The sequence below is a fragment of the Fusarium coffeatum genome (genome assembly GCF_003316985.1).
Source record: "Fusarium coffeatum strain FIESC_28 chromosome Unknown BRIP53273_contig_77, whole genome shotgun sequence".
NCBI lineage: Eukaryota > Fungi > Ascomycota > Sordariomycetes > Hypocreales > Nectriaceae > Fusarium > Fusarium coffeatum.
In genome coordinates, this window is record NW_022157873.1 from 203,645 (window position 1) to 228,835 (window position 25,191).

General features: G+C 49.2%; 6 protein-coding genes across 6 annotated transcripts; 3 read left to right on the plus strand and 3 right to left on the minus strand.

The window, feature by feature from the left end:
• Positions 1-825: 825 nt before the first annotated feature.
• FIESC28_03672 (uncharacterized protein) lies at positions 826-2,219 on the minus strand (the record flags this gene model as incomplete). Its single annotated transcript, XM_031157821.1, has 3 exons — positions 826-1,839; positions 1,895-2,022; positions 2,072-2,219. 3 exons carry the CDS (start codon positions 2,217-2,219, stop codon positions 826-828), a joined length of 1,290 nt encoding a protein of 429 aa, XP_031018081.1.
• Positions 2,220-2,979: 760 nt separating this feature from the next.
• On the plus strand, positions 2,980-5,729 carry FIESC28_03673 (uncharacterized protein; the record flags this gene model as incomplete). The annotated part of the gene is made up of 2 exons (XM_031157822.1): positions 2,980-3,218; positions 3,278-5,729. The coding sequence occupies 2 exons, from the start codon at positions 2,980-2,982 to the stop codon at positions 5,727-5,729; spliced, it is 2,691 nt and encodes an 896-aa protein (XP_031018082.1).
• Positions 5,730-6,144: 415 nt separating this feature from the next.
• FIESC28_03674 (uncharacterized protein) lies at positions 6,145-6,484 on the minus strand (the record flags this gene model as incomplete). Its single annotated transcript, XM_031157823.1, has 2 exons — positions 6,145-6,322; positions 6,387-6,484. 2 exons carry the CDS (start codon positions 6,482-6,484, stop codon positions 6,145-6,147), a joined length of 276 nt encoding a protein of 91 aa, XP_031018083.1.
• Positions 6,485-6,993: 509 nt separating this feature from the next.
• FIESC28_03675 (uncharacterized protein) lies at positions 6,994-8,480 on the minus strand (the record flags this gene model as incomplete). The annotated part of the gene is made up of 2 exons (XM_031157824.1): positions 6,994-7,975; positions 8,029-8,480. The coding sequence occupies 2 exons, from the start codon at positions 8,478-8,480 to the stop codon at positions 6,994-6,996; spliced, it is 1,434 nt and encodes a 477-aa protein (XP_031018084.1).
• A 2,130-nt stretch (positions 8,481-10,610) lies between these two features.
• On the plus strand, positions 10,611-13,001 carry FIESC28_03676 (uncharacterized protein; the record flags this gene model as incomplete). The annotated part of the gene is made up of 3 exons (XM_031157825.1): positions 10,611-10,832; positions 10,892-12,578; positions 12,685-13,001. 3 exons carry the CDS (start codon positions 10,611-10,613, stop codon positions 12,999-13,001), a joined length of 2,226 nt encoding a protein of 741 aa, XP_031018085.1.
• Positions 13,002-22,665: 9,664 nt separating this feature from the next.
• Positions 22,666-24,378, plus strand: FIESC28_03677 (uncharacterized protein; the record flags this gene model as incomplete). Its single annotated transcript, XM_031157826.1, has 3 exons — positions 22,666-22,794; positions 22,885-23,823; positions 23,875-24,378. 3 exons carry the CDS (start codon positions 22,666-22,668, stop codon positions 24,376-24,378), a joined length of 1,572 nt encoding a protein of 523 aa, XP_031018086.1.
• Between the last annotated feature and the right edge of the window lie 813 nt (positions 24,379-25,191).

Below are 25,191 nucleotides of genomic sequence, written 5' to 3' on the forward strand. Positions count from 1 at the left end.
TTGCTTGGACTTTTTATTTTCTCTTTGATTTGGTTGTTTTTTTATTTCCTATGTTAGACCCGACCATTTTTAGGCGTTTATGCTCCCACACATGGAATAAGATCCAGGAGCCGATATCTAGTTCTTTTGTTATTACCCTTATTTTGTCCCTTGATCGGCTGGATCGTGCAGTTCCACGATCAGATAATCCACGATAGGAATAAAAATAGTGAAACCTTCAATAACTATGTCCAGACAGGCGTTGACGTCTATACAGCTTAGTGAAGTTATGAACTTTGAGTTTCAACCATGGATGAAAACATATGACGGAGATGTGAAACCGAGAGGATTCCAGCTTAATACAGGTTTCAACTTTGTGTGAAGCATGACTCGAGACAATAGTGCATCTACAACGCTGAGTGTTTCATAACTTCACTTGGATAATGATCGACATATCTATGAAGCAGGCGGACTACGCCTGTATGATAACAAATACAACGAACGAAACAAGAAATACCAAGCGCCCGCTGTCCATTTATAATCTCGAATCAAAGTCCAAACGTAATCTCTCACTGTGTGCGTCAACCCCCAGTAGCCGTCGGATCATACTACTCTAAGCAGTGGGCTTCCAGGCCGTGGTATGTCAAACTATGGTGGGCTTTCAAATCGTGGGCTATCAGGCAATTTAATCGCAGTCGTTAGGGTGTCAGAAGAATTGACCGCCGAGAGCATAAGGGATGGAATAATCTGGCCATCTTGTGCGAGCTTAGACAAACATTCAGACCACTTCATTTCAGCACCCTAAGTCTTAGACGATAATTATTCTGTTATTCACCTGGCAGTCCCCTACAGTCTGATTTTAGTAGCATCCTTAAGTTGGCCCTCTGTCGGGCAGTACGGGCATTTATATCGCGCTGCCTTCACAATGTTGTGCAACGACTCCATACAGATTACGTGGCCGCAGGCCAGCATCATAGGTGGGTTCTCTTGCGTCGTCTGTTCTTTGCTCACAGGGCAAACAAAGATTGGGTGGTAAATCATGGACTCTGGTAGTGGCGTCTCAAAAGCCAGCTCATTCTCAGTCGTCCATTCTGTCTTCTTCTCCTTCATGTATGTTGTGTACTTGATCAGACGTGGCAGGGCGATTGAGCCAGCGGTGACAGCAACATAAAGAGGCGATTCGGCTGATAGGCCGAGAAGGGAGCAGAACTCTCGTGTAAATGACATGGCGACATCTTCAAAGGCTGAGTCGGTCTCGAATATGTGCTTGTATGGTGATCCAGCAAGATTAGATGCGTACACCATCGCGCAGCAAAGCTGTTGGATCTCTGACAGATGGCGGCTTTGGAAGCGGGTGAATTGCTGACGACCGTAATTAACAGCACCGCACAGACCGTTGGTCGCAGGGTCATCGGGCAGACCATTTACAGATGGTCCCTTGAATAGCCATACGTACTGAAGCTTGGTGAGCTCAAACTCCAGGGTGCTTCCTTTTGCTTCGAGTTTGTCGCTATTTGTGTTGGCCCAATTAATGGCGGGTATCAGGTTGTGGTTCTTGAGCTCTGATAAGATGTTATACATCTCAGAGAACTTGGACTGGAGGTGCTCTGAATGCAGGCCACCCATATCATCTTCCAGCTCGTCGTCATCATCGTCCATGTCATTGTCACCGTCTTCGTCCGTACGTGGGACCGAGAGGGCTTCGCGATGGGGAGGATAGTCAGTAGCCTCCTTGAGAAACGTCGACGCAACGGAGAACTGTCCTTCTCTAAGGAGATGCATGGCTATAGCTCTGTTAATCAGACCCGGATGGTCGGCCATAGCGTCGGTTTCCATGGGAAGTTCTCGGTGAGGAAGAGCCTAAAGAGGTCAGATGCTATCCTGAACAAGGTAATGATAAAGTGCAGCCACTAACTTTGTCAAGAGCCTTTCCATAGCCCTTCTGTGCCTTTGTCACCTCCTTCAGATCTGTAGTTATACGTTCGAAGCGGGCTTTGACCGGATTTTGAAGTGTCGTCATGACCATGCTGGTTCTATCTGGCTCTATACAGAGGTTAGATGGTCGTTCTCTTTAGTTGAGGAAGCGGCATACCTTGAGCGATCTGATCTCGAGCATTGACGAGAAGATCTATGACACTATCTACATCATCGATTGCTGACTTGAGATTCTTGTTCCTCATGCGCGCCAGCTCAGCCATGAGCGGTGCAAAGGGCGAGCCACGATCGTTATCGGTCGCCATGGCGGTGGTTTATGCGGGGGTTCGGATCAATCGTGGGATTAAGTTGTAGATGCCTTTAGCGAAGCATGAAGTTGAGGCAAAGGCAAGAACGCCGGTAGAGTCTGGTGGATAAGATTTGTTGGTGGTGAAGTAAAGAGCTATCTGAAACTAACGTCCGATGTCGTTGAAGGTATGGAGCTGGACGATGATGGGTGGGAATGGCTGGACTTGCATGATACTAAGCCGGGATAACGCATGTATGGAAGGTCGTTATCGATAGAGTTATCGATAAGGCAGCTACCGAGGTCGTTAGGACGCTACTAAGGAAAGGGGACGGACGTTGTTTAGTTTAATTACAGTGATTCAGTAACTGCTCGACAGATTGCACTTTACAAATTATTCACATTTCGCAACGATCACAATTACTTCATTACCTTCGTCTCGAGCTTATACCAGACACACGTACGTACTAATACGAGTTGTGCCGACTGACCCCGGTCCCCCCCAGGGGTGCACGTGGGCCTGATTGAATTAGTTGCCCCGCATAAGGTAGCTGCAAGATACTTTAAGTAAGGTACAGAAAGCTAACCTGGGCCTGGAAGCTATTGCATCACATGAAGTCCCTGTACTGTACCTGCTATACCTAGACACAACACCGAAAAGGCCTCCCACGATCATTGCGACACCGCCTTTAGAAGACAACCTCTTGCTCCTCACTCACCACGGGTGAGGATGAAGCACGAGACTGCTTCTAAACATCACAGGGGCCGATGACGACACCATGGCTTTCAGATTTCCTGATCCACGACTACGAGTCGAAGACGAATATTTAACAGGCGCCACCGCCAAAGGGCCCATCGCCCGTACAACAACCAACTCGAACCCCAGCACTGCACGAGAAAGCCCCCCCAATGGAATCCCCTCGATCGATGTTCCCGCATACAGCGAGGCTATAGATTCACAGGCTGCGCCATCACCGAAGCGCAAAAACATTGTCTTTGCGGACCCCAACGCCTTGAAGTAAATTCCAATCGAGCCAGGCCTATGAAGGATTTCCATCGCTAATGCCGTGGTAATAGATTACTTGAAGGAAGTAGCAATGTTATCGTCCTTGAGCGTCGAGGTGTTCTACGCGGATACGAGTGCTATCTAGTCGAGCAATGGGCGTGCTCTCGAAAGCCACCGACCCTATCGATCGTTACTTATACTGGAGATGAGAAACACTCAGTCGTTGTCAGTGTACTCTCTGTGCCGGTGGACGAGAACCTTTGGCCTTCGAGATTAAAATTCTATTTCGATCAACTACAAGATTCTCATGCGCGACCCAAAGAGACTGAGCTGGGAGAACTCATGGTGACCAACCTGAGCAATTTCCCTTCAGCTCTCACCGTAATTATGGTGCCTGAGGGTGATATCAAGAAATATCGCTCCTCTTTCATCGTCAATGAGGATTTGAAACGCTTGGGGTGCTCTGGACGATCCGGCATGACTCTTTCAGATCCTACTGAAGCAACGCAACTCAAGTTTTTGCAACTTTACAAAACGAGTGACCGGGTACCTGTTACCCAGGCTGTTCTTGAACTCGTCAAACTGTGTCAAGTTACATTATACATGTTTGACAAGTTAGGTCATGAATTCATTGATGGTTTGCTTTGCGACAAGACAGAAATGGCCATCAACAACTGGTGGATCGAGGTTGGTGCTGAGCACTACAACTTTGAGCCTACAGATGGTATATTAGGTCCTAGTACAGTGGCTGCTCTGCTGGGAATGTTCTTGGGTGTCCGAAATCGACTTCACTGGTACGGTGCACCTGTATCGAAAGATGCATTTGACCTTGAAAATACTAAGCGTGGTATCGGTCATTTCCAAAAGTCGCAGAAACTCGAGAAGACAAGAAGGTTGGACCGCCAAACCCTTCTTAAATTGTATGCTGTATCTGCCAAGGCTGCTTCTGGCGAAAGCTGGGGTGTGCAGAGGGCTGTCAAATCCACTCTTACAGAAGTAGGAGGCAAAAGGGGTGAGCTCGTCATGGGCATTGTATCTGGCAAAGACAAAGGAGGACTGGCCGATATTGAGACCCTTGACATTGGTACATTCGCAAACCTTGCATATGGTGAGCGAGCCAAATGGCTTTGGCACGGCAAGCCTCGAAGAACTCTCGCAGAGATGCCTAATCATAGTCCTGAACTGAACAAGGCGGTGCCTTGGAAAGAGGACGAGTCAAATCCAAACTCTAAACGAGTCTATTCTGCTCCTGCAGAGATCGAACTGGACTCCAAGCGACTCGAAGATAGCTCTGATGTTTATGCGACTCGTCCACCTGAGTCTACCGTTAGTATCGGTGATGGCTCAGGCGATAAAGAGGCTTCAAAGAAGAATGTGTTCAAGAGTGTTGCTGGAAAGATGAGCGATGCCAGGTCTGGCTTCGGGCGCATCAAAGATGCTGTTGGGGGAGGCCTGCGTGGTCATACTAATCGGCCTTCAATTTCGACCAAAGATGACTTTATAGGATCTGACCCTAGAACCTCTAGTTCAGGGCTCGCTCCTCCAGGGACGACACAGCCACCCGCGCCTACGCAAGGAATAGGCAGGGCGTTTACATGGAATAACAAACCACAAGAGTATCTTGCTGCTATGAAACGAGCAGATGCGGAAGGGGGGTCGACTTTCCCCCAGCTCTCACACTTTGCATCCACTTCAACAATCGACATCAAGCCAGCTTCAGCTCCTATCGACCCTCACAAGATGGAAGGTGAACTTTCTGATATGGGTGTCGAGGTGCGGAAGGATGTCCTATCGAAGGCGCCTTCGGCTGTTGGGTCTCTCGTAGACGAGAGCGACCTCCAAGGGCCAGTTTTGGAGGCAGAACTCAAGGACAACCATTTCAAGAAGGGCCTTTCACGTAGGCACAGTATCCATTTATTACGTTGCCCAACTAAGCGTACGCTCAATGAGAATCGCTGGCCGCGACGAATGTCGTTCAGTGATGCGGAGGAGGCTGTATTGGAATGGGAGCCGTTGATTGATGTTACCGACGCTATGGACGACTTTGCCACCGTCGAAGCATTTAACTATTTGGCTCACCACTTTCATCAGCGCATGGAGGAGATGAAGCATGGTATCGAGCCATGGGTCGCTGAGAAGATCAAGGCGGTCGAACTTCTTGATGACCGTTTTGCCAAGGATAAGGAGGAGCTTCATGCCCTTTATTACCAGCTCAATGAGGCGTGTCAGCGCATGCGCATTAGCTCTCATGAGCTTCTAGCCGAGGAACGATCTCACCTAATGGAGGGCCTCAAAGATGTCGAGGTCCTCGTCGCTCGTCTTGACTACGAGATCAATGCACTGCTGCAGAAGGTCGTCGATGTTGAAGATGGCATCGTCACCTTTGAAAGGCAGGTTGAGGATATGGAGAAACGGGCCCAAGATCTCAAGGTGCATCTCGAGACTGAAGGTTGGTTTCACTGGTTGTTTAGAACAATCACCGGGATCGGAACTGGGCCTGATATTACACGGTCCCCCTCTTAATCATTAAATTGGCATGAAGCCCAGGAGGTTTATCTCGGAGCGTACATTCTCGAATGCGGTTTATTAGCACGGCGTTTGGGACATTGATATCATGCTATATATAAAGCATTGCTCACACTGGAAAGATGTTCATTTGTTCGGGATCTCATAGAAGAAACATATTCTAGTTGTTTCATAGTCGAGGCGTTATTCTGGTTCAGACACACATCCAAGAGTATTATACAGTGACACTTCTGTCGTATCCGCTCGTCATCAATTCATGATCTAAGCGCCAGACATCCGAACCAAACCCAATCATCTAGTTATCCATCACTAGATGTCTCTCCGTAATAGTCGTACAAAGCCTCTCTGGTCACCCCTCCAATTCGATATCTTAGCGATTTGTGTCGCTTATCGTCAAGGACAGTCATTGCGTTTACTGTGGCATGCCACCACCGAGAGCCTGGCCCTGCTGCTGCATAATCTCGCTAACCTTCATCGATGTATCGAGGAACTTGGCTGTGCAACGGTCGAGGCAGACGGACTCGCCCTTGTTGAGCTCGCCCTCGCGGTAGTCGGTAGGAACGCACTTCTTCTGGCAAGACTGCTGGAGACTAGACAATGCATGCATTAGTACCAATGCCTTTTCTTCTTCATCTCTTCATGAGAGCTACTTACCGGTTGTAGGTATCAGCCATCATGCGCATCTCGCTCTCCACGGCAGCAATCTTTTGCTCCGAGGTAGGCTGAGGTCGACCCATTCCGAGGAAGTTCATTTTGGCGGTGTTGTTGTGGTTTGGACTAGAGAGGTAGTGATTGTAGTGGTTAGAAAGCTACGTTATGACGGCGTTCCCAAATCCTTGGTTGAACCATGGGAAAATTTCCACTTATCGCGATTGGGTGATTATGTAAGGTGACATATCACCTACCCTGCACCATCAACCGTCCGACGACATTCTGTCTTTAGGGCTTCAGATGCAGTGAATTGATTATAACGTTACAATGGATCTAATTAGACCGGCTCGGCTTACTTGAGAGATCTTCTGTTGTGTAACTATGATGTTGTGTTGTGTTGCGTTGAGTTGAGTTGAGTGATTGTCAACACATTCCACCATACAAGAACAACTCTCCAATACCAAGCAGCGATGATTTCGATGAACATTTACAGATGTTAGAAAATAGAGCATGGCTTTACGCCAATAAATACTTTGTGAGCTTGTGTGACCGTCTGCCATCGTAACGAGTAATTTATTCATAAACTTGCGCTATCCTGGTATCATTTTATCTAGTTCTTGAATGTAATGTTCTTCGTTCGAGTCCACTCCTCGAGACCAGCAGACGCACCAAAGCGTCCGTATCCGCTAGACTTGGCTCCTCCATGAGGCAGGCCACTCTCATCGTGAATGCTCATGTTGTTAATGTGAACCGCACCTGACTCAATCTCACGAGCAATGCGAAGGCCACGCTGAAGGTCGGTGGTGAAAACAGCGGAGCTCAGACCGTATTCTGTGTCGTTGGCGATCTTGATGGCCTCCTCCTCAGTCTCGATAGAAATGAGAGAGACAGTAGGGCCAAATGACTCTGTCTGGTAGATGTCCATTTCAGTGGTGACATCTTTAATGACAATTGGTCGCATGCGAGTCTTGCTTGTCTCTTCGGCATCGACGTTTCCGTGGACAAGAGAAGCACCCTTGGAAATGGCATCCTTGATCAAAGCCTTGTTCTTTTCGACAGGTGCTGATGCAACAAGGATAGGGGCATCGGCCTTGGAGGAGAAGATCTGCTCAATAGTGGCTGAAAGCTTCTTCTCGAACTCGTCCTTAACGTTCTTGTGTACCAGAATTCTCTCAGTGGCCATGCAAACTTGGCCGGAGTTCATGAATGATCCAAGTGTGCATTGCAGGGCAGCAAGGTCAAGATCCGCATCCTCCCAGACAATTGCGGGAGCTTTGCCACCCAGCTCGAGAATAACAGGCTTCAGATTCTCACCAGCAAGTTTGCCAATGATTCGGCCAACTGGTGTGCTGCCAGTGAAGTTAATCTTCTTAACTTGAGGATGCTCGATCAGGGCCGTGGTGACTGCTGCGGCGGTGGCTCGCTCGTGGAAGATAACGTTGAGAACACCGTCGGGGAAGCCTGCCTCACGGAAAATGTCCGCAATTGCCCAGAGTGTTCGGGGAGAAACCTCGCTAGCCTTGAAAACTACTGTGTTTCCAGCTGCAATAGGGAAGAGAACAGATCTTGTGCCTAGGATATAAGGAGCATTCCTGAAGAATGTATAAATAAAGGCTACGATATGGGGCAGAGGGAAACAACATACCAAGGGGCAATGGCAACAACTACACCATATGGCTCTCTCAGGACAAGAGCGGTTGTGTTGGGATCCGAAACAGTAGGGATGGCACCCTCGAGTGTTCCTACACGACCAGCAACCTCCTTGATGTGACTAATACCAGTGTTGATATCAAAGTTGGCCCAGGCAGCATCACTGCCGCACTCTGACATGGCGTACTCGCGTAGCTCATCCTGCCGTCTCTCCATAATCTCAGCAGCCTTGAGGAGCAGATCACGACGCTCTGAGGGCCTCGTCTTGCGCCACGACTTGAAAGCCTCAGCAGCAGCATCTACTGCGGCATTGGCATCTTTGACGTCAGCGCTGCTGTAACGGTGGACAACCTCGCCGCTTCGGGGGGAAACGACATCGACGGCTCTTTCGCTGACTTGGTCGCTGCCATTGATAAGGAAAGGAACAGTATGCAGTTTGGTCGACATGATGAAGATGATACAAAGGTGGGTGGTATGATTATATGAAGTTGTAGTCGATTCTTGAATAAGAGACGACAGACGGACAACAGAGTAGTTTAAATAGCCACCGATAAGATAACCACCGGGAACTATCCGTCAAGTCTCAATGCAGCTTGCTATACCTATCTGAGGTACTTTGTTTATTTGAATCGCCTCTCCCTCCACATGGAACACACAGGGTATGGATTCTTGGGCCCCGCATCGCGAATGTGGGCGACCCGCGGCATGGATGAGGGGATTGGTAATGGTGATGCTCTTCGGCAGTTTCACCGGGTTGGGATTGAAGACTGCCATTTGACAGAAACTTGCACTTAAATGGATAGACTAGGTAGCCAAGTCCGAAGCTTGACTAGCGCAGGATCTAACTAGAAGCTAGAATATCCCCAACTTTTAGTTAGAATTGGGGTCACAGTCTAATGGACGTTGAATCAGGGTCCAGCAACAACTGCGGATAGTCGACAACGATCCGTGAGGAGTCTGTGCCATGATAGACCTGTGCTGTTTCGCATGGGGAAAATGGCGATTGCTAGTGTCCACCAGCCCGGGGTATGTGACAAATCGGGACCCAGAGATAGATGTAGGGTTCAAGCTTGCAAACATGCAACGTCTGGATGACAAGGAGGATTCAATGCTGTATCAGTTGAGTGATGTGTGGCATATCGAGCTTCAAATGCCTTTAAGGTTTTTGCATTGATGTCGGGTCCAGGAAAGGCTGCGCTACATCGGCGGTACGGATGTTAAGAGTCTCTAGGAATTCAGTCAGAAAGAACTCGACATCAACTTGTTCCTAAAATCTCACCGATGTCTGGTATTGATCCTGGAAGTGCGAAGTGGACCTCTGAATTGAGCCGTGGAGAATGAACATACTGCCCAGGACGTTGAGGAGCAGGCTTGAGTTGGCGTTTAATCGCCGAACGATTCTTTTCTGACTCAGGCATGGCCCTAGTTGCACTCGTGCTTCTAAGAGACAGATTGAACGTTCCAACAAGAACTTTCTTTTTCAAAGTTGTAAGATGTTTGCCGGTTGGTTGGAGAAGGTTAATGAGTTGGTTCGAGATGGCAGGAAGGTGCATTTGATAGGAACAGCGGGGCAGCTTAGAGCTTGTCTTAGATCGGAGCCACACATGCTTACTACCTTATCTATTGAGCCTCATGTGGCCAAGAACTAGGCATTGATAATCAGTTTTGATAACTGGCACTTCTTCAGATTATCGTTTTCTTCAAGACGTTGAAATGGCCTTCCAAGTGTTGTACAGTACAAAGACATGGTACCAAGAGGCTGGAACTACATAAGAGTACTTCTATGTCAAGCCAAGACTGATTTAGGTAGGACTTGACGATACTTAGGTATCTAGTCAATCGAGGAATTGATCGTTATAGCTGCGAATATAGTCTTTGGACCTAGTACACTTATTCCAATTCAATTGAACACTGCTTCTTGTTTATATCATCTAGCACATACTCTTCATATACTTGTTTCATGGGTTTGGTCGTACCTTCCTTCTCTGGTGGCCTCGGTATGGAGGATAGGACATCACGTGAATGACAAGATCAACCACCAATCAGAATGTCGATGGCTGTTTGAGCTCCACCTCTGGACGGTGATTTTTCTCCTTTGCCCCGCTTCCCATCAGCTCAGGTCGCTCAAAAGTCGCCGTTTGAGGCAAGACTGGCCAAAGAGTACCGCAGCTGTACTTTGCCTGGACCTGGGCCTCCCGTAGCGAGAACAAAAAGTTGAGAAAAACACTTATAATTGGCCCGTATTATTTGGCCACTCTGAAGAGTCGCCTTTTTTCGCACCTGGAATAAGGTAAAAAAGCAATCTTCTCCCAAACAACCAAACCCCTCTCCTCCGTAGTCGGCCTTTGCTTCGCGCGCATTGTCTTTGCCAACACACGACGCGCCCACTCAGCGCCGCGACCCGGAAATCGATATCAACACCAACACCGACACCGGCCGGTCAACAACCTCCGGCTACTTGCTTTTCGGTGTTGTTCACTTTGCGCCCGTGTCCGTCTTGGCCCCGGCGCATAATCACATCGTCTCGCCGACTCCTTGGGACCGAGGGACCTCGTCCTTATGGACGGTTCGTCCATGATGGCCGGTGGGGCTGCCTCCATGAGTCCTACCAGCCCTGTCAGCTCTCGTCATGGTCATGGCCATGCTAACAGCAATGGTATTAAGCGTAAGAGAAGTAGCATGGCCGGCATTGGCAGTAGCCCAGGCAGTGACATTGATGACCACGACCACGACGCTGAACAAGAGAAGAAGCGCCAGCCCGGTGTGAAACGAGCGTGCAATGAGTGCCGTCAGCAAAAGGTGAGTCAGACCCCTCCAAAAAGTTACAATGCATTGTGCTAAACGAAGACTTCAAACAGTTGCGATGCGATGTTGTGCAAGATCCGTTCCAAAGCTGTTCCAGATGTAACCGCCTAAAGCTAGAATGCAAGATCGAGTCGAATTTCAAGCGAGTTGGCAAGAGATCCAAGCATGCCGAGATGGAGAAGGAGATTGATCGCCTGCGTCGCAATCTTGCCAGCGCAAAGTCGCAAGGCTTCACACCCGAGGGCGACGACGATATGGACTCTCCCGCTGCGATGAGCAATCCGACTTACACTCACACCCACACCCGAAATCCTTCTTTAATGGGCTCCGATGAGGCTGTCTCATCTCTTCTGCATCTCAAGCGCGGCGGCAACTACAACATGCCTCGGTATTCGCATGAACTGGAAAACGTTCAGCTGACCGAAGACAATGTGAACAGCCTATTCCACCAGTTCTTCCAATTCTACCATCCTTTCTTGCCATTCCTCAACCCCGACCAGGCCCCCGACTTGTATTATCAACAGCATCCACTCCTTTTCTGGTCCATTGTCTCGGTTGCCGCTCGACGGTATAGTCCAACTAATGTGCCGGCACTTCTCAACAATCTCTCAGGGCCCCTAACACGGTTTCTGTGGTCAACGATTGGAGAGGTCCCGAGCAATTACTACGTGGTCAAAGCCATGTGTCTGCTGTGTACCTGGCCACTGCCTACGAGTACCACTTCGTCCGACCCTACGCACATTCTGTGTGGAGTCATGATGAAGACGGCTACCGGAATAGGTCTCCATCGCCCCAATAACATTCAAGACTTTTCTAGAGTGTCAGTTGAGTTGAACAAGGAACAGCTCAGTGATCGTGTAACCACATGGGCGGTTTGCAACATTGTTGCGCAGTCCGTTGGAACCGGATACGGACAGCCAGCATCAACCCTCTACGACTGGACTCTTGCTTCAAAGCTAGGAGAGGAGAGCGCTTTCCAGCTTTCTCGAGAACTCGAGGCCCGATTACAGATTGAAAGGTTCTGTGACAAGGTGTCGAAAGAGATGTACAGTAACGCCAGTGACCCTCGTGGAGTTGCGGGCGACGAGCATCGAGCAATGCTGATGCGTGTTTATCGTCGTGACTATGCAGAGCTACACGCTTCTGTCTTGTCGCGAGAGCTGGGACACATTGTAAATCTGCATCTCAGGGCGGCATGTCTTCACATGCGTTTGGCAGGATTCTTCGATTCTAGCAAGACACCGGGCTACATGGACGATTTGATGGGCTTATGGCGCGCCACTACGACTTTCCTTGACGAGGTGCTTCAAGCTGACAAAGTCACGAGCCCGGGGGGCAACCTTGGTGGGAACCTGCTCCTACATTGCAGCAACTACATTGGCCAGATGATGGTTGCCGCAGGATTTGCCCTTCTGAAGCTCATGAGATCTTTCTTCGCAAAAACAATCGACTTCCAGCGCGGTCGAACGCTTTTCCATCAGACTATTCGAGCCATCAGGGCTACCAGTGTTGTACATAACGATTTACAATGGCGGTTGGCTGAACTCATGGTGCAGATGTGGAACGGCGCTCGGCTCGACAACAACCAACACCACTTCAACAGCAATGACGACTTACCTATACAGATGGACGATAGCCTGCAGCTCAAGGTCCGATGCCGCCACAGCATGAGTTTAGTGTTCGATTCGGTCTGGAGGTGGAGAGAAGACTTCCAGGCAATGGGACGAGGTACTATAGATGGTAGGTTGACACCCTTTCTCCCCTTTGTTTTGGTGATGCCCCTTGAGTAGAGCATGTCTTGATTTGTCTCGTACAAATATTGCAAGAATGCTAATACAGACAACAGCAGCCAAACAACCGACAAATCCAGATTCGGCTAATGAGTCATCAGCTTCGTCGACACACATGGACAGCACCCTCGTATCCTCGCACACTCTACCGCCCTCAAGCCTTCTCAACACCAACCCTAACGGCAACCATGCCTCAAACGGCGCTTTAACTCCTGGAGCTACAGTTCCACCTGTTTCCTCGGCTCATAGCATGATGACGGGTGTCAGCTACGGAGACACAACGAACTTTGACTTCTTCGATCCTCAGAACTGGATGTTGGACGGCCTTCTTGACTTTAACTATTCCTTCGCGCCAGCCCTGGAAGGTGTCTAGCATGCGCCAGAACAGTGGAATCACTGAGAAGAGCGAACTGCATTTTTAAAATTTGTTTCTTGATATGCTGTGAGTTGACCTTGTAAAGGAGCATCCTGGGCACAGCAAGACCATGTCTTGTGGGAGTAGAGCGTCTTTCATCATTCACTGAAGGGAGCGAGTCTGCTATTCTTGGCTGACACCGAGTTGGCACTGGCACTGGCAAAGCTAAGCTCTTCCTTCTTTCTTGTTTTCTCTTCGTGTCAATTTCGTACTTTTTCACATGGTGAATCTCGAAGCCCGATCAGTGATTGGCGCTTCACCATTCTTCACGGTTCTTTCATCACTCTTGTTTTACGTTCTCTTACATCTAATGGAATCGAGATCTGCCATGGACTAAGCATAGTCCTCTAAGCTGCAGATGGTATATGAAAAAGGGGAGAAAGACGCTGGGTGGTATAAGCGATGTGACAGTGTTATAGAGAACACAATACAATTCATTAATTCTGCTTCCTCGCACCACACGTCTGTCCTTTTGGGGGCACAGTTCTACCTCATGAGATTTTCCAGTTTCCTCTTTTGTTCTGTTCCCACAAATGCCCCCAGGCAGACACCATGAGGGATCTCGAGATGGATGAAGCTTGGGGGTATCTGCCGACATAAGAAGGCACAAAAGCTCCGAGACGAAGCAAAGAGAGAGGAAAAGGTTAAGCGAGCGAAAATCCCCCCATGACAATCCGCAATACCAAGAGACAAGGATGATGCAGGGCAACGGAGACGCGGGGGCTTGATCCGTGAGCCGATAGACAGGCCGAATCTACTTCAAGGTCCACGTACCGAGGCTACGCAAAGTATAGTGACATTGACACTGACAACTGACAGGGAGGAGAGAATTGTTTTCTCATCCATCCTCGGCGGCACCATTCGCCTATCAACTTATGGGGACCCTTATGGGGCAAAGAGTGAAACTGCGTAGTATTCTTGACAGCGAAGCACAGTCCAGCAAAAGCATGTTTCAAGAAAACTGTAGATCTAATTAGCCTTGGGGGACTTGGACCAACCCTCGGCTCGACTCGCTTTCATTTCACGGTTACGCGACCTGGACATGACCTGGGCAGGCAATCGCCGAATAGGTATGCAACTCATGGACCCAGAATCCTGGTTATTGGAGTTGGTTCACGCTCAACAGTCGCATTTATCGCCAATATTGACCTAGTGACTCTCAATTCCCTGGTCTCGTCGCTAAAATTTCGGGATATTCGGGGCGTTGAAGAGTCCGTTGTTGGTGTTGGTTCTGGGTGATGGATCACGGTCGTGACTCGATTTATCCTCCTAGTGCAAGGAACAATAGAACGATCTGCGCCACAGCCGTTTTACATCTGTATTTCCGAATTCCTTTCGTGACGGAAATGATGCTGCCCTTGTCGTTTTCAATCGGATCCGCTATGTTGATCTCAAGAATGCAAAGGAGCCGTTCTAGGTGTCAATGATTTAGCACCAATAAGAGCTCGTCTATACAATGAATAGCAGTTCAAAGTTAGTTTTATGAATCAGAGAGGCCCTGCAGATCAGGTGGATATCGTGTCTAAAACAGTCACATTCCTGTTCAACGATGCAAAAGACCCTACCGAAACCGCCTCGTTGCAAACAACGTGTCTTTTTCGTAAAGTGTAGAAAGCCTCAGCAGTCAAATTCTCGATGAAGAATTTTGGGATAATGCCTTGTGGTGGACCTGATAGCATGTCATATGTCGTCAAGTAAGAGCATGGCCGCATTTCAGGCCCGGCGATGCCCTTGGCCCATTATGGCGACCCATGGCCACATGAGACGCCCTGGGGATCTGATATCGCGGTTGAAGACAAACCAGAAGCCTAGATTAAGCGCCGTCAAACGACAGTTTGTTGTCGACAACTAACTTCCAACGATAAACGGTTTGTTTCCAAACCTTGACTGGCGAGGCATTCTCGTCAGGCTATGCACACAGCACAGCAATGACTTTAGCCAACGTCTTGTCTGAAAACCAACAATGTCATACCGAGTCTGTATATCCTTCCAATCTCAGAATCTCCATCTGATTGCAAGGTTGTGCCAAGTCGATGAACGCCGGAAACTTACAAGAAAACAGTCAGGGGTATTCAACAACATGACTCATAATCGAATCGGGGAATGACTTTTGATTACTCTTTTAAGGCTGGGACGGCCCCTTGATCAAAGCCAACCCATTTTCGGCCCTTCGGTTGTCGTTCTCGTTCAGTTGAGACAAGACAAGACAACGCAACCAACAAAACACGCCCCCCGGATCCTTCATCGGCCGCTCATGAAACTGGACTGGCCAAAGATCTGCGCCAGGATCATAAGCCCTACAGCCTGCACTGTACATTATTGTGGCAGAAATCATGGCCAGAGCAGAGCCATGTAGCCTGTATTTAGCCCCAGTCCACTTCACTAAAGAACGCAAAGACCTAGAAAGCCGTTGGACGGCGCTTGTAAATAAATGCCGGGGGTAATTTGCCCAGATTAAAGGGTCCCTTCACAGTACGTAGACCCTTTTGCTGTGTCTTTTGCATTCCTTGCCTATGCCCAGCCAAATCCGAACGTGGCTTTCTGGCCCTCCCATTTCTTCAGAATATCGTGCTAGCAGGTTGAAGATGCCTCCCATTCCTCAAAATTCGAAAGCACCATTCTGAAGAGAAGTGGTTTGACCAGAGCTATTTGATGTCCATATTGTGAGGAAGGTTTCGCCCCCAAGTGGCATTGCTTATCTGTATCACGAGCACAGCTCTCTACCCAGTGAACCTGGGAGTTTGCCACAAGAAAGAAAGACAATTCTCATAAACAATCTGCATAAGGAGGATTCAATTGCCGGGTGGAAACTCGTTTGAGATCTTGTTGGGGTCACCCTGCTTCACAGTTCGCGTTTCATGTCTCAAGAGTCTCTGTTGGATATTCTCGACGCTCCTTGAATTTCAGAGTCTCCAGAGAAACACGGTGACCGCAATTACATACGGGATGTTTGCAGTAAACATAAAAAAAGGGCTGAGACGTCCTTCGAGTGGTGCCAACCATGCTATCGCTGATGGCTTGCAGGTAAGAATGCTATCAATAGGCTATCTTCAAGCCAGAACGAGTCCGTGTCACCTCAAACCATCAAGAATCGGTCAATTAGATCGATGAGATGGCTGGTCTGTCTTGCTTCTGAGTTGTACAAGGCTTTCATATCGAATATTGTCGTCATGTTGTGACCGGGGCAGGTTCTCGACCCTTGCTCTTTTCACCGTCACGACCTGAGATGAAGAACAGGTTTAGAACTCATTATCATGAAGGGTCCAGAAACCGTTCTACAGAACCCTGAAGAGGGAGCTAAACAAGCTTGATAAGCTATTGGAAGCTATCACCACTTGGTGGCAAGTTGTTATCCTGGTGCGGAGCATCCGCTAGCCGCACACGTTATGGCGCCCCCCTCCCACAAGTAAACGTCAAATTAGCTCGAGCTATCCACGCAACGGCGACGCCGATGAATAGTAGCAGTAGACCTGGTCGACTCTGGGGTAACAAGAATCGTATCATTGATACCAAGTCGAGCAAGCGGGGGACGGGCGTCCCAGAACTGGATCTATGATCGAAACAATATGTAGCCACAATAGGCTGTTCACAGAGATGCTCCTCTATTGAAACCCAAATAGGACAAAACGTCCATGCTCATTGCGGGCGTACTTCAGCATGCAGTGCAGTTGATGGTGAATGCTTTCTGTTTTGACCCCTGCTGAACAAATCATGCGTGAGATGTGCGGCTCGATGTAGTGGCACAAGCAGACCTGAAGGTGTCTTGTGCTTGTCATCGCGCCTGCCGTATGTTTGCGCCGCATGTTTGCACTGACTGCCAGACTCTAATACTCAATCATGATGCAAAGAGATAAAGGCATTGGGTCTGTCGTAACATCGCAGCTGGGGTCAGGGTACAGGAAAGAATGTCCGACGCCCCACGAGATTGGCTTCTGACATGGAAAAAAGTTCCTTGAACGATGATCGACCGATAGATGATGAGATGGACTGCCAAGCAAAGCAGTGCAGCAAGAGTTTGGGGGCGTCGCCCTGGGCCTGTGCGTGCATGATCCGGAAGACATTGTTGAAGCGAATCAGCCTAGCAACTAATTGTAAACGTCTTTCGAGGCTTGACTTGTGCAGTGGTCGCAGATTCGGCCGATGGCAAGGTATATCCCGGTAGGAGCCATGTCACAGCGGGGGGCCCGCTATTGTAGACAGACGGATGTGCAGAGTACCGAACCGTCGACGCCGCTGAGCCTTGCCATCACCTGCCTGTTCTGTTTCGAATGTACCAGCAGCAAACATGGCCGACAAATCACTCAGTCTAGTTCAGTCCCGACAATCTGGTAATACCGCTCACTCTGCATGAGCATGCGTGTGCTTTGAAATATGACTGGAAGAAGGGGGAGCGGGTCGGACAGAAATGCAACCCTGGGACCGACATATACGAAGTCTTGGGTTGAAATCAGAGACGCCAAAACCGCGGCTAAGCTCACACACCTGGCGGAATAATCGCGGCAATCCACTGAAAGTACCGTGACAAACATGTTTCGGTAGTGTTGACATGAGATAAGTTGGAAGGGATGATCGTCGACACTGACGCGACAAGAGCGCTTAGAGTGGGCGTGGACGAGTCAGTTGAAGTCGAAAAAGCCATCGAATCGAGCAATCTCCCGCAAAACTTTCCTTTTCAGGCCAAAGCCTTGCCATGTAAAGTGTCCCGGCAGTTGGGTAAATTAGATGGAGAAGTGCGAAACCGGAAACAAAATCAAGAGCATCAGTGCCACGCATGCTGCCCGGGCGGGGTTTTTGAAAACAGGGTCGTCCTTGATTTCCAGAGGGCCGATAGCAATAGCAGCAGCCATCGATTTGAACTGAACACAGATCTCTAGTGAGACTCGGGGTTCAAGGGTCAATGGCTTCACCTCTGCCATATCTAAGCCTACAAGGTCAGATATTATGAAACCGTTGAGCAAGGCGAAGTAGGGATCCATCCATCTTCACTGCTCAGGAGCATGTGAAAAGCGATTCACAATTTAGAAATTCAAGCAATTTAGCCGGAAAGTGTCCATATCCATGTGGATAGATAGATATGGACATGACACGACAAGGCTGTGTGTTATCTCTATGACCGGCGACGTTAGATCCGAGGACGGATCTGCAGGAACCCTCAACCAAACCCCAGATCTGGCGGCAGCGGCGTGCGACGGAGGTGGCGTTGGGACCAGCCGAAGGTGTGAATTATATCAGACGACCTATAGTATAGCGCCGTAGCGAAAAGACAGGCGAGGAAATGGCGCCCAGGGGCTCGATACGACCAACACAACACCCGGCACTTGGCTTGTGATATTGCGCGAGCCAACTCATATCGTGGGTTGAGTTGGGTTGGCACAAAGCAACTGCGGCTATGGCATGGCCCGCATGCCGCTCACATGCTCTTGTCTCTGAAGAAAAGATCGGTGAGTGGTATTGACATTGCCAGAAGGGAAGGGCAATGGGTTATCGGCACGACAAAGCCCGGCGGTGGTTGAGCAAAAGATTGATATTGATGATGTGAGGTAGAAATTAAGAGTAGCGTCCCGTCATGGGGGGGTGTGACAAGTGACAAGAGCAGAGCAAGAGCAAGAGCAAGGTAGCAAGGGCAGACACGGCCGGCAAGGAAGGAAAGGCCCAGCCTGAGTTGTGTGAGTTGGCAGGACGTTCGCTTGTAGTCCAACCGCTGTCCAATGACAGTTAACGACATGGTAAACGCGCGCGTGACGACTATACCTCATTAAGCAAAGTGTTCGCAGCCGGAGCTTTCGCCCATTGGTTCAGTTTCACAATGTGGGAGAAGCAAGGGCTGATCTTTGAGAGAACCAATGAAAGCATTGAGAAAGACTAATCCGGCCCACTCCAGGAGCAGGATCTCCCCTGCTCGGTCTATCCCCTTTCGGGAAGACGAGTCACCTTACAGGGTTTAAGTCCCTGCTAGCGCGTCCCGGCAGTTTGGTAAGCTAAGCTTTTTAGTGTAGTCACTAGCTTGCGGCACAAAGTGCTGAGTGGATGGCTGCGGGGCCGCAATTCTAAGCCATGGTGGGGCAGCATCTAACTCCGATACCCCTGTCATTTTTCTCAAGCGCCAGGCGCATGCCATGGCCATGTTCTCTGGTCTGTTATGTTATGTTTATGTTATGGGTTGCATATTGCTATGCAAGTGGACGTGTAAACTTGGTATCAGCTACGCAATTACTCATGTCTTTTCGGTTTCTGCTTGCTTTCCCCCTACAAACAGTGAGACAATGACCGTGCCCAGCCAGCCAAAATTGAATCGAGTAGAGTCGAGACAAGTCGAGCCTGGCATTAGACATCATAATCATATGATGTTGTTTCATTTTCTTTTCCTTTCAAAATGAACTAAATACCGTATGCATGTATACTGGGCAAAATACTTCTTATCTTGATTAATTCTGAACGTCATTTAGCCCGGCTTCTTGTTCGGGCTCGGGTCGCATCCGCGGACCAGGGGAAACCTTGACTGCACCTATTAAACCCCTTCTGATCCGAGTGCGGCGGCAGAGAGGCGGACGGTCGTTAATTTAGCACCCCAGGGGCCCTTACCCCCCCAGAAACGACCTAATGAAGTAAACCTGTCAAGGCTAACACCGTCCATCCACAATCCAATCCATTTTACGACGAGTGTCCAGCTCCAACTTCAACGGCTGCGCGCTACACGCGGTCCTATCACGTTTGTGAACAGCGCGTGTATCGGATCGATCAATTGTCTGTTGGTGATAGCGTTTTCATTTTTCCAGTATTTTGCCAACCGCAGCAAATGGATAACCGCAGTGATAATGCATATGATCCATGGTTGAATTGATCGATGATTGATTGACGGAATCTTCAGCATTTCCGAAGTGTGCTACGCTATGCTCCGCTCCATCCTCCTCCTCTTCCGCGCAGCACATGACGAGGCAATCTGCCGATAGATGCCAAGACAAGACCAGTGGAGTCAACTCGCCTGGCTCTGTTACTGTAGTTTAGTCTAGGCTGTTGCAGGAATAGGTTACTCTGCTCTCTTGTCATGTCTTCTTTTTTGGGCCTTTTCATCCTCCATCTCCGTTTCCGTCTCTTGTTTTATTCCGCTTTCGCTTCTATTGTCACTTTGCCGGACTCACAAGTGGGCATCATCACACTTTGTCACTGACTCTTTCATATTATGGAGTTCATTCAAGACATTTCCTGCTAGTAAAGAGGTTGTTTGGCTGTGTAAAGAGTGCTGTGCTGTGTTGGCCTTGACCCAGCCCAGCCCCAAACTGCTACTCTACTTGCAGCACAATTCTCTACTGCCCCCAAATAGACCCCTGCCCATACTTTAGATCAATGGCGTCTTTCCAACCCTCTTCTCTGCCCTCTTCTACCGTCCTCCACTAAGTAAGATCCCAGTACAGTACGGCAAGAAACGTCACTGGTGCACCCTTTCTTTTCAAGCTGCCGATCTTTGAGATCGATGTACATAGTACGCCAAACGGCCCGCAGAGGATTGTCAAGGTCCCGCGTTCCTGCTGACAGCCCTGGCACGTTTATTGCTTCATGACCTCAGACGCGATAATCTTGAGTAATGTAGTAGTAAGAGATGGAGAAGAACTACCCTCGTGGAGATGCCTGAGGTTCAATATGGGGGCAGGCAGAACAAACAGGCAGGCAATCACTGACAATTCCCACATTTCTGGTTCATCCTCTCTTCCCTCACTCACTTCAAGGCGACACAAAGGGTCCTTGGTCACCACTCTCTGTTCCCCACCTTGTTGCATTTATTGTACTACTGTATCCGTACGGAGTAGTCTACCCAGGTTTGTTCACTTTCTCCTTCTGTTTCTCTCTTGGTTCCTGGTCATTGGCCCCCATGTCATGTAAACGTCTCTTCTCTTGTCAAGCAGGGCCTAGGTTTAGACCCGGATCCGCCTTCTTGTCTGGCTGAAAAAGTAAGTACTGACTGTATCTAGGTTTAATGGTCAGTGCTTGTGTGTAGCTTCAGCTTGTCTCTTAGCCTCCAATCTAGCTTCTTTTCTTTAGTCATGTTTGGCTTTTCGTTTCCTCTCTTATAATAGCGGTCATGTATATCCGTACCTTTTGCTATATTGTTTTATAGTCGATATGTCTCCGTGTTGAGTTTGATCTGGTCCCCCATTGTCTCTCATCCAAGACATTTGACAGAACTTTTTCCCGGACAGCCCCGAGAGAGAAAGGCGAACGTGCTCGCAATTTCCTCCAGGACTTGGTCTTCATCTCCTTCTTGCCACCGTCGGTGATTAGGCCGATAACCAGACCATTTCCATTACATATGCTATCCAGACTGTCGGATTCGAGGACTGCTCGAGACCATGTCTAGGAAGAGATTTGGGTTCAGAGCGCGCTTGGAAGACGCACAAGTAATGCAACGTAGACTCGCAGAAGGGAAGGGCAGGGAAGGGATTGCAAAGTAACGGTCCGTGGTGAATTGGAAGAAACATCCGAAAGAGTTCGGTGTTGTTTTCCTTGTCGAGAAGATACGACTCCATTCTCTTGTCTTTTTTTCCCCATCCCATCTTTCTTCTCTCTCTCACACCCATAGACAGTCAACAAGGATGGAAGAATGAATCAATGGACGGATGGATGGATGGAGAAACCCCTGCCCACCCCATGTCCACACCCACGCCCATTATCCATGCCCACGTCAACGCCACTTCCACTTACATTTCTTCCTCTACAGCACAGTACTCCCTTCCACACGCCCCCCTTTGAAGCCTCATGCCGCGATAGTCAATTCATCAACTTCCCCTCGGCCCCAGCGTCATATCCACTGGCATGCTATGCACGTCCACTGCCCTAAAGCCTTTCCTCTCTATTTCCAGCCCAGCCCAGCCCAGCTTGCACAGCTTAGCTTTAGACCCCTCGGCGCCTATTCATATGCACGACAGTTTAGGTGTCGTATCCTGGTATGGAAGAGGATGGCAAGCCATCATGGACCTAGGTAAACCCTCCACTTTGTAGGCAACGCCAGCCTGTACCCATACTTCGTATCTGAAGTCCTCCTCTGCTCAGTGCATGCTCAACACCCCCCAGCCCTCCCTCAGTAGCCCCTGGCACTTGGTCCATGAGTCCCTAAACTTGTAGAGGAACGGCTCTCCAAATGTCCTAGTACTTCGTCGCTGCTACTACTGCTGCTGCTGCTCTACATACTCTCTGGAGAACTACCTACACTCCAACGATCTGCACTCCACTAGTCTTCATCTCCAAACACCATTTATACAAAAAGGCCGGGCCGTCTGTGACCCCACAAGGCTCTGTCTCCCTCAACTTCTTCCTCCTGCCCTTGCCCTTGACCTTGGCCTCGATCTCTGGACACCCAGGTCTTCAAAAAGCGGCCGCGGCCAGAAAAGGCTGAATCCTACTTTACTTCCACTCTTCCTATCTGCCTCGCCAGGTCTTGATGCTTTCTTGAAGCATCTTGGTTACTTCTCATAAATGCACCTGTCTCGGACTGAATCTTGAATTTGCTAGCCATAGCATCAACGATCATCTACCACTTTGCAAACATCCCGCCATACAGCCCCGCCTATAAACCAACAAACTTGGACTGCAATTGTCCGATCCCTCAGACACTAATACCCACATGATCATGGTTGAGCAGCAGTATATTGCCCCAGGTCTACCCCAGCCGGCTGGTCTTTCGGGAGCTCCCACCTTGCACGACTCAATTTCTACAACTACAGCTCCTAACTACCACGACCTATCATCATACGCATCTGTAAGTTATTCATCTTCTGCATCCAACGGACAAACTTCTTGTTGCGCTCTACAATATCCGTCGATAAGGGCAAAACTCATGCTTGCGCAGATTCCTTCCTCTTTCAACACCCTCCCAAACCAGTACGACCCGAATCTCTTGACTCCTATATCAGTCGTGGACTCTCCTCCATTACACGGAGTGTCCAAGATTGGATCACAATACCCTCCTCCCCCAAGTACACCTAACCAGCAGCCTTCCCCTCCAGGAAGCTCAGACATGTACAATCATCAGTGGGCAGGACATTTCGACGTTAACAACCAGTCACCACAAGCCAGCTCACCCATGACTTCCCAAGCGGCTCAAGTCTCTGGAGAATTCCTCCACACCAATTATGTCCATGACGGAAGACGAACACCAGGACCACCCGAGCCCTATATGGGAGCTTTCGGCGTGTCAAATGGGCCACCAGAACAACAGCCCTTGCCACAACCCTACTATGTCATGCCCCATCATCCAGTCGAGCAGCACCAGGAGCATATGATGGTTAGAGATCACCACCAAGTTCCAATGGGTATGCATCAGCGCGAGATACCTGGTACACCACTTCTGGGTGAACCGCACCGGATTCAGTACGGTCGACGCCCAAGCCCTGAAGAATCTAGCCTGCACAACCTTCCTTCTGGCGTCCCACGCTCCATGACAGCATCACCTCGTCGAAGATCTGCTTTCCAAAACACTGGCCGGGTGAAGAAGCGCCACTCTAAGCGAACAGGAGCATCCCGAAACGCTGCTTCCGAAGACCCTGTTAGCGAGCACAAGAATTGCTTCGGTCAGGAGGTACCGCCAGCCCTCAAGAGCACATGCCCCGACGAGGAGCGCTGCATATTCGAATCCCGTTGGCAGCATCGCAACCAAAAGGGCCAGGACATGTGGGAGAGCATCCAGGGCGACTTCAAGGAGCGATTCCAAAAGTGCCCTGGAAAGGAGATGTTGCAGATGAAGTTCAAGAGAGGTCGAGCCAAGTACTACGACTGGATACCAAAGGATGTAAGTCACACCGGCCCAAAGGATGCTAGACATCATACTAACGATACTCAGGAGAATTTACTTCGCGAAGCTTGGTTGAGAGTCGAGAAGAATCGATATCAGCAAGTTCTCGACACCTTCCTCGAAATGGGAGGCTCTCGGAACATGCGCCTAAACGCCAGCGATATCGAGATCAAAGTTACCAATGATCTAAAACTTGAAGAAGGGCTCTACATGGAGTCTTACGGTGACGCCAATATCCGTCGACGGCGCAAGCCTGCATCAGTCAGAAAGCGCGTTGGCCACGGCATGGAAAACGAAATGTCAATCAACGATGAGATGATGAGTGTTGGTTCACACACAACACACGAAGATGAAGTTATCAACCAGGTTCATGGTCTTCCAACTATGAAGATGGAAGAGGATGCCCCAGGAGATCATATGGAGGCGCAGATGTGGGATCACCAAATGAAGATGGAACCTGGAGCGATGCCCCAAAGAAACGACCGCATACCACATATGATGAGAATGAGTCCAACATCACAGCCAATGTATGAAGGACGCAGGGGATCATAAAGCCGAAAGCTTTTGACACTTCAGCCTGGTCCACGATTTGGGTAACGTTATAGACTGCTTCATCTTCCCAACGAAGAGCCCCTCCTTCTTTGTATTCCTTTGCTTTTCCCTCATCATTTTGGACATTGCGCATCATATAAGAGGCCGTTTATATACCCCAAGGAACAGTTTTAGATAGAGCTCCGGAGAACTTTGAGATTTTTTTGCTGTGTAAATCAAGAGTGGCTCGTGCTTCGCGATGTCCCTATGACGGCCCATAAAGAATTTCCCGTGTCTATATTTCCTTTGATCTACATATCGTAAGTATGTGATGATCATGCCAATCTTCATTGTATCCCATCAAACGGGCTGTTGATTTTGGGTTTCGGACTTTGTAGCTTGAGACAGCAGCGATATCCGAAATGTGGAAGGTCAAATGACACCAAAAACGACTTCGCAAAGTCAGTGCCCATGGCTGGCGACAGCAACAGTGAGTGGAATGACCTAGGTTGTGTGTGCCATTGCCTCAAGAACAAGGGGGACCACGAAAGACCTGGAAAGAATTCGAAAGGGGGACAGAGATAACACCCAACTCGTATTGACCAAACTTGTCCTTGTTTGCGGTCCCGACAGTTTGGAAAATTGCGCTTCAAGTAAATTTGATTTTCACTGCAACTTGCATGCGGCTGGGTCAGGTTGACAAGGATAGGGACTCAAGTCGCCAGTGAGAGCCGGGAGGGTGTCGAGACAAGCTTGACGGGGTTGCCCTGAGCCTAAACTAGTGGAGTCCAATGGCCCGTCCGTGGAGTCGTGGATGCCCTAGCCGTCAGGGAT